Source organism: Larus michahellis, chromosome 2, assembly GCF_964199755.1.
Source record: "Larus michahellis chromosome 2, bLarMic1.1, whole genome shotgun sequence".
Taxonomy (NCBI): Eukaryota; Metazoa; Chordata; class Aves; order Charadriiformes; family Laridae; genus Larus; species Larus michahellis.
The window spans coordinates 51,107,202-51,120,438 of NC_133897.1; the positions used below are offsets into that span (position 1 = coordinate 51,107,202).

Sequence of the window (13,237 nt, forward strand, 5' to 3'; positions counted from 1 at the left end):
ATATATAATGATAATAATAAAAATAAAAAGCGCAAAAATAAAAAAACACAAGAAATTAAAAATAAACACAAAACAAAAAAAATAAAACCACCAAAAATAATAAAAAACCCCACCCCCCGAAATAAAAAAATAACCCTCCAAAATAAAAAATAAAAGAAACAAAAAACCCAAAACCAAACCAAAACAAAAAACTCAAAAAACCACCACCACCAAAAAAAAAACACAGAAAAAAAGCCCCCCAAAAACTATAGGAAAAACAATACAAACAAAAAAAGACCAAAACCAAAACGCTGCAAAAAACCACCCAAAATAAAACAAAAATCCACAAAAAAAACCCCAAACAAACTCAAAACCAAACCAAAACCAAAAAACCCCCCAGGAAGCAGAAGACTGGTCGTTGAAGAAAGCTGCTCTTTGACGGGAGTTCTCGGAAACCCCCTGAGAAGTTGAGGAGAACCGGCTTGTCTAAAGCATGCCTGCGACAGACGCTGGAGGGCACTTTGCAGCGGTACCGAAATTCTAACGAAAACCTCCCCCAAACCTGAACTCCTGTTGACAGTTCATTCCCAAGTCGATGTCTTAAGAGACACAGTGAAGGTAGAAAGAGTGCATGCCAATAAAGCTATTTAAAAGAACCCCAAAAGTGCTTCCAATTTACTTCATCTTGCCTAAGGAAAAGTTTAAAATGGAGACAGGACGCAGAACCATAACGGGCACTGGGCTGCGCAGCAGCTGTAAGCCACGCTTTCTGCAGGAGCCGGGGTGCATTTCCCCAAAGCAATAATTCAAAAACTCATGCAAGTTCCTTAAAACCCAGAATCACAGAACGGCAGGGGTTGGAAGGGACCATTGGAGATCATCTAAGTCCAACCCCCCTGCCAGAGCAGGGTCACCTAGAGCAGGTTGCACAGGAACGTGTCCAGGTGGGTTTTGAGTATCTCCAGAGATGGAGACTCCACCACCTCTCTGGGCAGCCTGTTCCAGTGCTCTGCCACCCTCAAAGTAAAGAAGTTCCTCCTCATGTTTAGGTGAAACTTCCTGTGTTCCAGTTTATGCCTGTTGTCCCTTGTCCTGTCGCTGGGCACCACTGAAAAGAGTCTGGCCCCATCCTCGACACCCGCCCTTTAGATATTGATAAGTGTTGATGAGATCCCCCCTCAGTCTTCTCTTCTCCAGGCTGAGCAGACCCAGGACTCAGCTTTTCCTCACAGGAGAGATTCTCCAGTCCCTGTGGAAGCATCAGCCTGCTGAGGCCCTTTGCTTCCTAATAGGCTTAAACTCGCCCTTCCATTTACGCTGGACAGTAAATTTTCCTCTTTAAAATTCTAAACCAGCAAGAATAACAGCTGAAATTTGAAATAACGTGGCTACGTTCTGGCCACTCACATTGAGCAAGCAAGAGAAATGCACATAGCTCAAAAACCCTATAAAATAATCATGGCAGCTGTCACCAGTTTCCGTATTTCCCGACTGATGTACATTCCCGCTGTGCCACACCGGTGAGCTCTGTCAAGAGTATGTCGTCATCATCTCCATAGTAACTGTATTTCCATAAAGAAAACAGCACAGGGAAATAAAAAACAAGAGCGTAATGTGGAAAAACAGATACACACTACTGCTATGGATTTTTACTCGCCTTTTTTTTTTTTTTTTTTTTTTAACATATACCTCAACTGTATCTTTATCATCCATAACACAGTTTCCCCGCAACGGTGATACCAACATCGCTGTATCCTACCTGTCACATTTTACATTTCCAAAGCCAACACGATGAGGCATACCACTGAAACGGGAAAATTGCACGGGTTGGACAAAGATGTACAATTTATATTCAGCTCGAATCACTCTTGCCTGCTCAACGAGGAGCAAAGTAGAGAGCTCAATATTATTATTTTCCCTACTTTTAAATCCCTGTCTCAAAATTTACACTCCTACCCGGTATAGGAGTCTGTTTAAATTCTCTCCAAGAAAACAGTATTTACAAATCTCAGGCAGCAGAAACGAGCGCTTTTGCAGCTTTGAGATTGGCTGCCAGTTCCGTTTCCATAGAAATGAACATTCATTTGCTGAAAAATGGGGAGGCGCCTTAAAGAACCTTCTCCAGTTTGGAGAGATACTATACATTTCTGGTGGAGTGAAAGGGCAAAAACAGCAGCACGTGTAAGATTTTCGCTTAACAAGCAAACATCCTGACATGATTCTCTTAATTTGCAACATCATTATGAATGTAAACAAACCCCAAGGTTTTCATGGCAGCTAATTCATTCACATAATTCACATTAAAGGAATGATGTCTGCTTTTATGGCCCACTGCTGAGGGCAAGGGAAGATGGGAGAAGCAAGGAAAAATAACTTTAAAAAAAAAATAATCATCAAAGGTCAGTTGGAGAAGCAAGACAGAAGTGTTCAAGGCCAGGCTGGATGAGGCTTTGAGCAGCCTGGTCTAGCGGGAGGTGTCCCTGCCCATGGCAGGGGGGTTGGAACTAGATGATCTTTAAGGTCCCTTCCAACCCGAACCATTCTATGATTCTATTTGAGCCTGTAAGTCACCCTCATCAAGCAAAAGCACTAAGCCTCTTGCCCAGTCCCCTCGTTAGACACGGTGCCTTCTCATCTGTTGGCTTTTGAAACCCCTTGCTACATCCTGCCCCAATTACTCCATCCATGCTTGTTTCAATACGCTCTTCACCTCGTCCACCCTCCAAGGGGACCTGCCAGTCTAACAGAAACTCGTTGCCCTCCTCCTCTTTACAGTTTCATTGACTTTACAGAGTCAATAAAGGAAGACGGTAACACAAGGCTAAAGGGACCGTTCACGCTAAATACACTCCAAACACAGTCACAGGGATAATAAGATATTAAATCTACCAGCGTGCGTAAGACTGCCGGTACCATATCTTTTCCTCCCTCCATTTCTCCCGCATACCAATACGTTTTCAAAACCTGTCATGTGTTTACTCACGTTAGTACAAACATATATTTTTTTAAATATATATTTGTTTGGATCATTAAAATACTATGGAAAACGTCCTTGTACTCAGAGTGTTTAAAGCTGCGACTTCTGAGGTTTGGTGGGGTTTGTTGTTGTTGTTCTTCTTGTTTTTCCTCCTAAGTACACGCTGAATAAAGAGTCGGAACAACAGACATTAGTATTGTTTGATGAAAGAATCCTAAGTCACATCTCTGGATCCTCAGAAACTAGGTCAACGCAACAAAGATTTGCTACCAGAGCAGCGTCACGCTCAGGACTGGGAAGAAGCCGACATCTTCCACGGTTGCGTTCGCAAGCCCTTCCCTATCCGTCACACACTGAAGAGAACCCTCATCAGTGCTGTTAACTCATTTGGGAAAGTAACTCAACCTGGCAAAAAGCCACTCCTTTTGCTGGTAAAAAGGTCCGCTAGAGAACTGCGCCAGCCTAATTGTATTAAAGCCTGTTGAGCAGTTTTTGGCACACACTTTCCCCCTTCGAAACATAACCCCATTTCCCCTTAACTTCCCAAACCCTCCTCCAAAATATCCAAAGCACACAAAAAAAAAAATAAAAAAAATATCCTCAACACCGCAACAGCTGTAGAGACATTGAAATCTGGCCTTTATCCAGAGATGTTTGATAAAGCTCCTAAAAAAAAAGCTGGTAACAAGGCTACAGGAATTCCACAGTAACTTTCAATCTACACATGCAAGCAGTAAATACAAATTGTCCTTCAGAAATAATGAAGGACAAAGCCAAGATAAAGCACTAACAATGGAAGAGTATCTGTTCAATAACGTTAAAAATTTGTCTAGATGAATGCAACAGATAAACTAGGTTCAAGCAAAAATACTGAAACCAACATATTAGAGGGATTCTGTCTCTACCATACCAAAACAGAATCATAGTAACTTTCACACAGAAATTGACACCTACAAGACGAAGTAAATGGTTTATATGCTGTAGATCAGCATTAATGTCTGCATTTTACAGATGAGACAAAAACAGCTTAAAGAAAAATAGTCAACTCTCTTAAAATAGAGACAAAAAGCTCAGAAGTGCTATGTAAACTTATCCAGCAATGTTGTATTTATATTTTCATATCTATTTAAATTATTTCAATGCATTTATATTCCCTCATGTAACTTTCTCCATTCTCCTGAGAACTACCAACAGAAAAAAAACAACATGTAAAATACATCTTTGAACCTCTCAAACCTATGCAGCAGTATTAACTTTAAATGTAAAAGATAATGGTTTACCCTTCCCGAGTGAGTAAATTTACAATCTAATGTAACATTTATGCAAAACATTTTCTCCCAAAATTAGTATGTTTTCTTTGGGTTTTTTTATATTAATCCTTACAAATCTACTTTTTGTATTTTTCAAGTTATTTCAAGAATAGCAATGTCTTATTTCAAAGCAGAATACTGTATAGAAACTCTTACTACCTCAAAGAAAAGATTGCAAGAACACATTCCTTTGAACCCACAGTCTCTTCTGTTTTCACACTAACAAGGAAACGGTGAGAATATTTAAAATGAAAAGGTGTATTTGAGTACATTAACAAATCATATGCATTCCTCAAAATATTTTTACTCCTGCATAGTTACACTTTTTAGATCTGCCAGAACCTCTTTCTCAGGCAGCATAGCTGTTTTGAAAGGAAAATGAACATCAGAGACCCCCCCCGCCCCATAAAACAAGAACTACTGATTCTTTGCTGAAGACAAGACAATGAAGCTTTCAAAAACAACTCCATTGAAGCCACTGCCACAACACCTCCCTTGTTTGTGCTGTTATGTAACAGTATTTTTAAACAGTTTTTTCTGAAATTATAGTTCTAAGTAAGAAAGAATTACGGGTTTACTCTTTTATACTACAAAATACTCTACCAAGAATGCAGTGGGAAGCAACAAGGATTCTCAGCACAACAGGTTTTCTTTTCATGAAACACACCAAAAAAAAAGTCTTAATTTCAACATAAGTGACTCTGAATGCTGTGATCGCCTATTTCTGTAATTTCAAACTCCGTGTATTATAATCATTATTCATCATTTTAACTGAGAAGGAATCAAACACATTCATCATTAAATTACCACTTTCTTTTAGAAATATACTGTAAGATAGAATAAAGGTTCTTTTCTTTTTTTTTCCCATGCATGAATGAATACTTTGCAGGATTCTTGCATCCTCTACTGAGCACACATGCAACTTGTCAAACACTCACTGCTTGTTTCCATGCAGTTTCAATACTTTTTCCAATTGTATTCTGAAAATACTTTCAGTAACAGAGGATAAGTTTGTTTCACTAAGTGTCTCATTTTCTTAGTACTTGCCTATGTTTCTAGTCATCCATTTCACACTGATAATGCTAGGATTTAAATATTTATCTTGTATTAATCTAAAGCTGATAATAAATATATGATCTTTGATACTCACCATTGACGCTACTTAGAATCATATTTCCAGAGTTTCTTACTTCATCAAATTTTGCGAAGATTGTTTGCAACCTGTAAAGAACAACAACAAAAATATTTTTACATCTCTGAAATCCCCCAGGTTACTGGTAAAAACAGAAATCAGTTTATTATCACACCTAAAGCGGTAATACAGAATATACACAAGAGATTAAGAGTATCTAGAAACAATTCCCAAAGGACAACTTTAGTTGAGCATCTTCACACAAACACACAGAAAACTAAGTCAACTTAGCAAAAAGCAAAACTGGGCATTGTTATTAGCATGATTAAAAATAACTAAAAATCTAAAACTCAGGTTCAGTGATAGTATATACTGGGTTCAGATGACTGTGATATTACCCTGTTTATATGCAACACCAAAAGGCAACAATTTGAACTATGGAATGATCATGTGGGAAAAAACCCTCGTAAATAGTAATAAATAGTAAAAAATAGTAATCATGGGGGATTACTATTTAATTTGTTCTGAGACAATTACTAATTTTCTTCAAAATTTTTGTTCCTCAACATTTTCTCAGTTTTGTTATGAAAATACTTTTGTAGCAGTTAGCACTTCCACAGGGAAAAAAAAAAAGGAAATACTTTTTTTTCTAATCTTAAAATACAGTAAATACTTTAGTTATATTCAACACACACCCTGCTAATTTAAACACTCAAAAATATGAAAACACACTGCAAGTGTTTAGCTACATGTAAGTATCAAAAAAACCCAAAAACGCCAAACACCCAAACCCCCCAAAAGCTCTAGATTTGCAAACTAGTGCCACAAGGGAGAAAACGCTTTCCTTCAAGCAAGAAAGCTGGCAAAACACTTAAACAGCTATTTCTCATCACTTCTGCAGAAAACTCAATAAAAGCAGTGGAAGTATCTCACAGAAAAAACGTGACCCGCAGGCTACCAATGGGTTTGTACTGACATAATACACTATTCAACTGCAAACAATTGAGAACATTTTCTTACATTTCTCCAAAGACTTGCCTGCATTTTAGACTACTCAGAATATGATAATATCTAACATGCACATGAAGTTTTAGCTACAAGACTAGCAGGACTGAATCCTGACCTTAAACGCAGAGTTATGAACTACAAATCTCATCATAGTCTGCAACTTGCTGAACAGGTACAGTTCAGGTAGGTTACCAGTACTAGAGACTATATTACCCAACTCAAAATTTGCTAAAAGAGCAAATACTGAAAGGCTCTGTTTACAACTTACAGTCCAAAGTATTTTAAGACAAACCAAGAAAAATGGATAAGAACAGTGCTTGGGTATGAAAATTCTCACAATACATATGGGAACAAAGTCAAGGACATACAAAGATTTAACTTTAAAATTTCCTTATGCCCACAGCACTTTTAGTCAATGATCCGTATAGAGAGGTTGTGCAGAGTCTACCTTCTCTGACATGCAGCACACCCCTTTCATTCACTGGTACCTCATTTAGCTAGTAATGAGGAAAGTGATATAATCATGAAACACAGCCAGACAACAGTATAAAAAGCCTGAGCCTTTCCCCACGCTTTCAAATGTTTTAAGACTCTGACAATGCGTTATTTTTACTTTCCAAATACTTCAAGGCAACGTGCTACAGAGCAAATTTGCCCTGCATTTAACAGGCCCACAACAAGAACTACCCAGATTTAGCTGAGAATTCCACAAAAAGGCCTACCCTGCCGCAAGCATCTAGAAGAAAGAAAAACAAAAAAACTCTTAATCCTAGAAGTCAATAACCCGTAACACAAACCAGCAGTTATTCTACCATCTCAACTTATCTCAAAACTATATGTAGCTCAGTAGTAGTTTCCATAATCTTCCCCTAATGGACTTGCCAGTCTTTCTGGAACCCGTCACTCTCTCCCTTTTGCGCCACCATTGCATTGACAACCATTGCAGCCACAGCAAAATGTCCGAAACGGCAGCCATCTGCAACTGTCAGGCCACACTGCTTTAATATCAAACCTCAGTCTTTTAATGAAAAGGTCGATTCGAAAACCAAACGCAATTTATGCCGAAATGGGTTTTTTTGCACTTGGACTTGAAAAAGTGTAACTACAGTTGTTATATGACATGCTTTTCAGGTACTAGCATTTGCTAATGACACGTGGAATCCCATTAACATGCAATGTGCTTTCAAACGCACAAAGCGAAACGTTCACACACGAATCAATACACATAGTAATGCATTATGCCGTCTTGCTTTTATGAAAGGAAGTTAATGCATTTGCTTTCTGTGTACCGTAGGAAGTATTTGTTACTGTTCACCAGCGACTGCGAGTTCCCCTCAACCCTGCTGGATTCCATACTAAGCACTGCATTAACAGTCTGCCTCGTTAATGAGGAGGACTTAACACTACATCCGAAAGGTTGAAACTGTTATCCTGAGAGAAACTGAACATGAAGACTAGAGAGATTAACAGATTTCCATTAAAATGTCACTTTAATTTTTATATCCTGCTAGGCTGATGTTATGCATTTGGCACACATATTTTCAAGAATTCAAAAGAAAAAAAAAAATACTTCCTGCTCTTTTGAACTTAGTTTTCAAAAATGCTTTCCTGAGTGTTTTAAACAAAAGAGAAAAATTAAATGCTTCCTTATAAATACATTATAATAATACACATGTTGCCTCTCACTCCGAGAGAAATATCTGATAAAGTATTTACTATGAACATTAAAAAAATGTGTTTGTCAGCACTGGATGCTACGTAGTCAGTGGTGCAGGCTGGAGAATAAGAAAGTACTGCCACTCCTTAAACTTTCAAAGTATGTCTTTATGACCAAAGACACACTCTATAGTTGTCACAATTGCAAAAAAAAAAAAAAAAAAAATTATCCAGTAAAACACTGCTGACAAAATGGTCAAGCACTACTGTAGATCCAACCCTCTCTTTAGTACAGCTTACAGGAACTTTAACTACTACTTTGCAACGACTCTCACAAGAAGTTTCTTCCTTCCTCTCCTCCCACCCAGCTCTTCATGCTACCATCTTCTCATATTTCTTCACACAGCGACAAGCAGCAAGGCAGTATGGGCTAAGGTCTCTAAAATTATTGCAACCACAATCAATTTAAGAATGTTTACAGCAGTTCAGCTCCTGGTAAAAGAGAACCTGGCCAAGAGGAATCCAAGAAAGTTTACAAGGATGAATGAAGACTGGTTTCACCGTCATCAGCAATGAGGGACACTCTTGGAGAAGAGCAGCATTATTACTCCTTAATCTTATATCTGCAAGCCCAAGTCTGGACATGACATGCATAATCAATCAGTGAAGTCATCAGTCAGTAGAAATACTATGTCACCGCTGAACAGAAATATTATCTTCTTTCTCCAAAAAGGCACAGACAGGTCTTCTGCAACTTCACATGTGGAAGGAAAAATCCCCATTGACGAAAAACACACGTTCAGGACAGCAGGCCACTTCTGCACGGGCTGGATGATTGTTGCTGTCTCAGTGAACAAATGAATGTATGAGGTTGTGGCGCTTTAAACAGGGCCTCCTGGCAAGCTGCTAAACCCCCTCCTACGACAGGTGACAGGTCTCTATCAAAGGATTAACATGTTATCGTGATTACATGTTCAATGAGAGGAATACATACCCTCCTAAGATACGCCTTGTGCTGACATGCATGCACATGGCAATGCAGATACTAGTAAAGAACATGCACTACACTTCTAGACTGAGATGCTGTTATTTGTGACGATGCTTGATGGAGTTCAACTGTTTGAATGACAGGCAGAGGGGGGATACCTAAAAGTTCAGATCTCATGATGAAGAGGCAAAAAAGCACCACTCTCCTGTCAATAGCAGTAGGATAAAGAAAAAGAAAGGGTGGTAACTAGTCTGTTCTTCACATCCACAGTGAGTCTAAAGCAGGAAATGGCCCATATGACACCTTGCACTTATCTCCCCTTACTTCCCCCTTCCAAAAAAAAAGAAAAGGGATCTTGCACAGACATGTGTCCACATCTGGACACACAGATGGACCTCATCTACAAAATGAACTCGACAGTTAAGTAGAATGTGCATACCACATAAAATGCGGTATTCAGAAATGCATACTGCAAAAACATTTCAGGATACGAAGTTGTGGCCCTAGACATAAGAACTAAACAAATAACTGGTTTTATACATTTACGTTTCTCAAGCAACATTGGGAAAAGTTGTCAGATGACTTCCTGAAAGATCCTAAAAAGCTTTTAACACTCAGACTAAGCAACTGCTCTCCAGAACCGCATATACTATTTCCATTCAGGGAAGATCAGTCACACAGATTCCATATTGTAACACATTCAATTTGGCCCAAATAGAGCAAAACCTGTTCGCTATTCTTGGCTTACAGAACAAGAAATATAACATCCACTTTCAGTATTCAGAAATGTATTAACTTACGGGCCCGATACCAAATTGTCAAACCTCTTTGGCAGCAACTTCACCAAAAGGGAAAACGACATCCAAATTTCCAACGACTGACTTGATACTGATTTTTCTGAAAAAGGAATGTGCTTCAAGCAAAAAAGCACAATATTATTCTGCGACTTGTAAGTTGAAAAATAACAAATAGAAAGAGGAACTCACTGATTTTACTTATAAACAAATTACAACTCGCAAAATACTCTCTGTAAAGAATAAAAATGCACTGAAGAAAAATACAATAGTAGCAAGTAGAGTTGAACTAAAAAAGTAAGATCCTATCCTCTTTTATTGGCTACCTAGACTCCAACAGGTCCAATAATCCTTCTTTAGAAAATCTAGTATTTTCCACAAAGGCAAACTTACCAGGTGCAGATGACGAAACCTTTTAAGCCTACCATTATTCCATTACTAACTACATTTAGCCTTATATGGACACAACATGCCTATACCATTTGCATATTTAAGGAAGTTGAACAATATCTCAAAACAATGCTTGATTAACTTTCCTGCCTTCCTTGCAGCGGCCATGAGCTCTTATTTTCAGTGCTTTAGGGCAGAGTGCATTCAAGCAGCAATGCACAGATCTCTAATGTATGATTTGTTATGTAAACTAAACGAGTCCACATTTTATTAAATCACGTGTGCACCAAATACTGAAGTAATTGGGTTTTCTGCTAATATTTATGTTTACACACGATTTTTAATGCACTGTCATACAGTGAAGGAGCTGCAGTGCAGTTCTTTAAGGCTGAACTCAACTGAAAGATGTGTCTGAACCACAGATTATCCGTAATACTTAAAACTCAGACACACAAATATGAACACAGATTCCCCTCAAAACAATGATAAGATGATACTCTACATCAAAGGGTTTTTTTCCACAGATCATAGCTCCTGCATAACCGCACGAAAATTTTAATGCTTCTAAGTGAAGGGAAAACTTCTGACAGGCACTGGGGAAGAAACGTCTTCAATTAGGTCTGCCTGTGAAGGAACAACAGTCTGAGCTAATCTGTCTTTCCTGAGCTTGTCAACCGCCTTGTCACTTGTGTGAAGGAGTAAGAAGAGACTACAGGATCTCTGCTTTCTGTCAGCGACGGATGGGACAGACACTAATAGCCTCATGCTCAACTCAAATCGTAACTCCCCCCCTCATCCCGACGTAAAAATTACCACGGACGAAACAGCACTGAGACTCAACTTAAGTATTATTTTACAGTAGCCTTGACTGTCAGGTGGAAAACAGTTGAGATTCAGTGGCAACAACCTGTTTAACACACACCAAGTAGGGCTTTGTTTCTTTATGTACAGGCAAATGATACAACTGTGCCTGCTTTCAGATCCCGGGAATTTTATATTCCACTGATTCAGACAGCAGAAGTAACAATTTAGCACCTACTGCAACTAAATTAGAAACTGTTGATTGCCCTGAGGATACAAAGCTCCTATGGTGTTTAATCCTATTTGGATCCCAAGATTTGCTCAGTTTGTATCACATGGCAATGGCAACAGGTTGAGTGCTGAACCTAAACTTATGGTCAGACCCAACACTCACAGCACAAACAAAGACTGTTGAAATCTGCACTCTGCTCTGTTCCAAAAGATGTCCAAGACCCTATCTAAATGCAAGATCTTCTCTGGTACGTTCCAATTACCAGCTATGGAAACTCAACTTTTGGAATTATAGTAATAACACATCTTAAACTTCTGTGGTAACCATATAATCTCTTAATGGTCTAAAATTGTCACAGCCATTAAATAGAAGAGATTGTACACAACTTTCCATTCCCATAGGCAGGGTCATCTCTTGTCCAAACAGGCTGAACTCTGCCTGGAATGTGAAACGATAAATTCAACACCGTTCTCCTATGATATTTTTATACCCTACAAATCATCATTAAAAACCAGGGCTAATAGTTTTTTAGAAGGGTCTGACGAGGCACAGTATCCATTCTGATATTCTCTCTGACACCATGTAGTAGATATATTCAGCTTTATCAAAATCAAGAAGATGAAGACTCAGAGTAAAGTGGTATGTTAATCGATAAGGGGTTAACACATTTTAAAAAGTGTAAATTGTTTCAATAAGGAATTGGAAAGATTTTATTGTATAAACAGTCTTTCCCACTAAGTACAATATTGAGCTCTGTCTAGCTGTCTTAATTAAACAAATCCTTACCAAGGTAGCAACAAAACAACGGCTGCTTTTATTTCATATAAACTAATCTACACACAACACAGACCAGCCTTAACAGATCGGAATTGCTTTTCAGAAAGAGAAAGGACCGATAAAGTATGCGTTTTCAAAACTTCTTTGCATCTTTTGCAAGAAACAAAGAAACATCCAGGATCCTGTGACTGCATGTGTAACAGACCAGTGAACACTCCTTTTGAATATTCCTTTCTCATTGAACTCCAGAATTGCAGCTTCAGAACTGGGAAATAGTTATTTTGAAAAGCACCTCTCTCTCACCTAACAGTAGCCCATAAGCAAACATCTAGGATGGAAAGGAAGCTAAGCAGGAGTGTTGATCTACAGGAGGATAGGGAGGCTCTACAGACAGACTTGGATAGATTGGACCAATGCGCCAATGCTAATGGAATGTGCTTCAACAAGGCCAAGTGCCGGGTCCTGCACTTGGGCCACAACAACCCCATGCATCGCTACAGGCTTGGGGAAGTGTGGCTGCAGGGCTGCCCGGCAGAAAAGGACCTGGGGGTTCTAATTGACGAGCGGCTGAACATGAGCCAGCAGTGTGCCCGGGTGGCCAAGAAAGCAAATGCCATCCTGGCTTGTATTAGAAATAGTGTGACCAGCAGAAGGAGGGAGGTGATTATCCCCCTGCACTCAGCTCTGGTGAGGCCACACCTTGAGTATTGTGTCCAGTTCTGGGCACCTCAAGACGAGAGAGATGTCGAGGTGCTGGTGTGAGTGCAGAGGAGGGCAACAAAGCTGGTGAAGGGCCTGGAGAATAAATCTTATGAGGAGCGATTGAAGGAGCTGGCACTGTTTAGTTTGAGGAAGAGGAGGCTGAAGGGAGACCTCATCACTCTCTACAACTACTTGAAAGGACATTGTAGAGAGGTTGGTGCTGGTCTCTTCTCACAGGTAAGTAGCGATAGAACAAGAGGGAATGGCTTCAAGCTGCAGCAGGGTAGGTTTAGGCTGGACATTAGGAAAAAATTCTTCACAGAAAGAGTGGTCAGACACTGGAATAGGCTGCCCAGGGAGGTGGTGGAGTCACCATCCCTGAAAGTGTTTAAGAGTCGTTTAGATGTGGTGTTAAGGGATATGGCATAAGGGAGAACTTTGTAGAGTGGAGCTGATGGTTGGACTCGATGATCCCAAGGGTCTTTTCCAAC

General features: G+C 39.4%; 1 protein-coding gene across 43 annotated transcripts in view; it reads right to left on the reverse strand.

The window, feature by feature from the left end:
• CLASP2 (cytoplasmic linker associated protein 2) overlaps nucleotides 1-13,237 on the reverse strand; it is a 154,184-nt gene that overhangs the window by 106,247 nt on the left and 34,700 nt on the right. For all 43 annotated transcript variants that reach the window (XM_074575323.1, XM_074575321.1, XM_074575315.1 and 40 more), the window contains one exon: nucleotides 5,417-5,487. In XM_074575323.1, coding sequence (XP_074431424.1) covers nucleotides 5,417-5,487 — 71 coding nt within the window. The remainder of the gene's footprint in view (nucleotides 1-5,416; nucleotides 5,488-13,237) is intronic.